The sequence below is a fragment of the Corvus brachyrhynchos genome, unplaced genomic scaffold (assembly GCF_000691975.1).
Source record: "Corvus brachyrhynchos isolate BGI_N302 unplaced genomic scaffold, ASM69197v1 scaffold787, whole genome shotgun sequence".
NCBI lineage: Eukaryota > Metazoa > Chordata > Aves > Passeriformes > Corvidae > Corvus > Corvus brachyrhynchos.
In genome coordinates this window covers 225,425-226,811 of record NW_008239142.1, presented here as the reverse complement: position 1 = coordinate 226,811, position 1,387 = coordinate 225,425, and the positions used below count along the sequence as shown (strand labels likewise).

Below are 1,387 nucleotides of genomic sequence, written 5' to 3'. Positions count from 1 at the left end.
TGGGGGGGGGGGGGCGGGGTGGCCCCCCCTCTCCCCCCTTCCCTGCCAATCCCAACGCCTCCCGTGTCCGTGTCCGTGTCCGTGTCCATGTCCGTGTCCGTGTCCGTGTCCGTGTCCGTGTCCGGCCCTGCAGGCCCCGCAGCCCCAGAGCAGCCTCCAGCGCGGAATTCCCACCTCCGCCCGCTCCATGCTGTCCAACTTTGCCCAGGCCCCGCAGCTCTCCGTGGCAGGAGGGCTCCTGGGAATGCCAGGTACAGGCTGGGATCCATGGGATGGGATGGGATCCATGGGGTGGGGTCCATGGGATGGGATGGGATCCATGGGATGGGATGGGATGGGATGGGATTGGATGGGATGGGATGGGATGAGCAGCATGGGACAGATCAGGCCACGCCCACTGGATTTCCAAGCCGAATTTGGGAATTCCCACCCTGTGGGATCCATGTGGGATCTGAGGGATCTGTGTGGGATCCATGGATCCATGGAGTGCTTGGGGTCCATGGAGGATCTGTGGGATCCGTGTGGGATCTGTGGGATCCGTGGGGGATCCGTGTGGGCTCTCTGGGATCCGTGGGGGATCTGTGGGATCTGTGTGGGCTCTGTGGGATCCGTGTGGGGTCTGTGGGATCAGTGTGGGCTCTGAGGGATCTGTGTGGGCTTTGTGGGATCCGTGTGGGCTCTGAGGGATCAGTGTGGGATCTGGGGGATCCGTGGGGGATCCATGTGGGCTCTGTGGGATCCGTGTGGGCTCCGTGGGATCCGTGTGGGATCTGAGGGATCCGTGTGGGATCTGAGGGATCTGTGTGGGCTTTGTGGGATCCGTGTGGGCTCTGAGGGATCCGTGTGGGATCTGGGGGATCCGTGGGGGATCCATGTGGGCTCTGTGGGATCCGTGTGGGCTCCGTGGGATCCGTGTGGGATCTGAGGGATCCGTGTGGGATCTGAGGGATCTGTGTGGGCTTTGTGGGATCCGTGTGGGCTCTGAGGGATCAGTGTGGGATCTGGGGGATCCGTGGGGGATCCATGTGGGCGTGGCGTCGTTGGGATCCGTGTGGGCTCTGGGGGATCCGTGTGGGGTCTGTGGGGATCCATGGGGGCTCTGAGGGATCCGTGTGGGCTCTGTGGGATCCGTGGGGGCTCTGAGGGATCCGCGGGGGCTCTGAGGGATCCGCGGGGGCTCTGAGGGATCCGTGGGGGATCCATGTGGGATCCGCGGGGTGCCGAGGCTCCGTGCTTTCCAGGAGTGAACATCGCGTACCTGAACGCCGGCATCGGGGGCCACAAAGCGTCCAGCCTGGCGGACCGGCAGCGGGAATACCTGCTGGATATGATCCCGCCCCGCTCCATATCCCAGTCCATCAGCGGACAGAAATAGCCCCGGCTGCCC

The 1,387-nt window shown here is 64.5% G+C and overlaps 1 protein-coding gene across 1 annotated transcript in view; it reads left to right on the top strand.

Moving 5' to 3' along the window:
* GATAD2B (GATA zinc finger domain containing 2B) overlaps nt 1-1,381 on the top strand; it is a 17,469-nt gene extending 16,088 nt beyond the window's left edge. The window contains 2 exon segments of the mRNA XM_017740046.1: nt 134-251; nt 1,242-1,381. Coding sequence (XP_017595535.1) covers nt 134-251; nt 1,242-1,375 — 252 coding nt within the window. The 3' untranslated portion in view covers nt 1,376-1,381.
* Nucleotides 1,382-1,387: the final 6 nt, after the last annotated feature.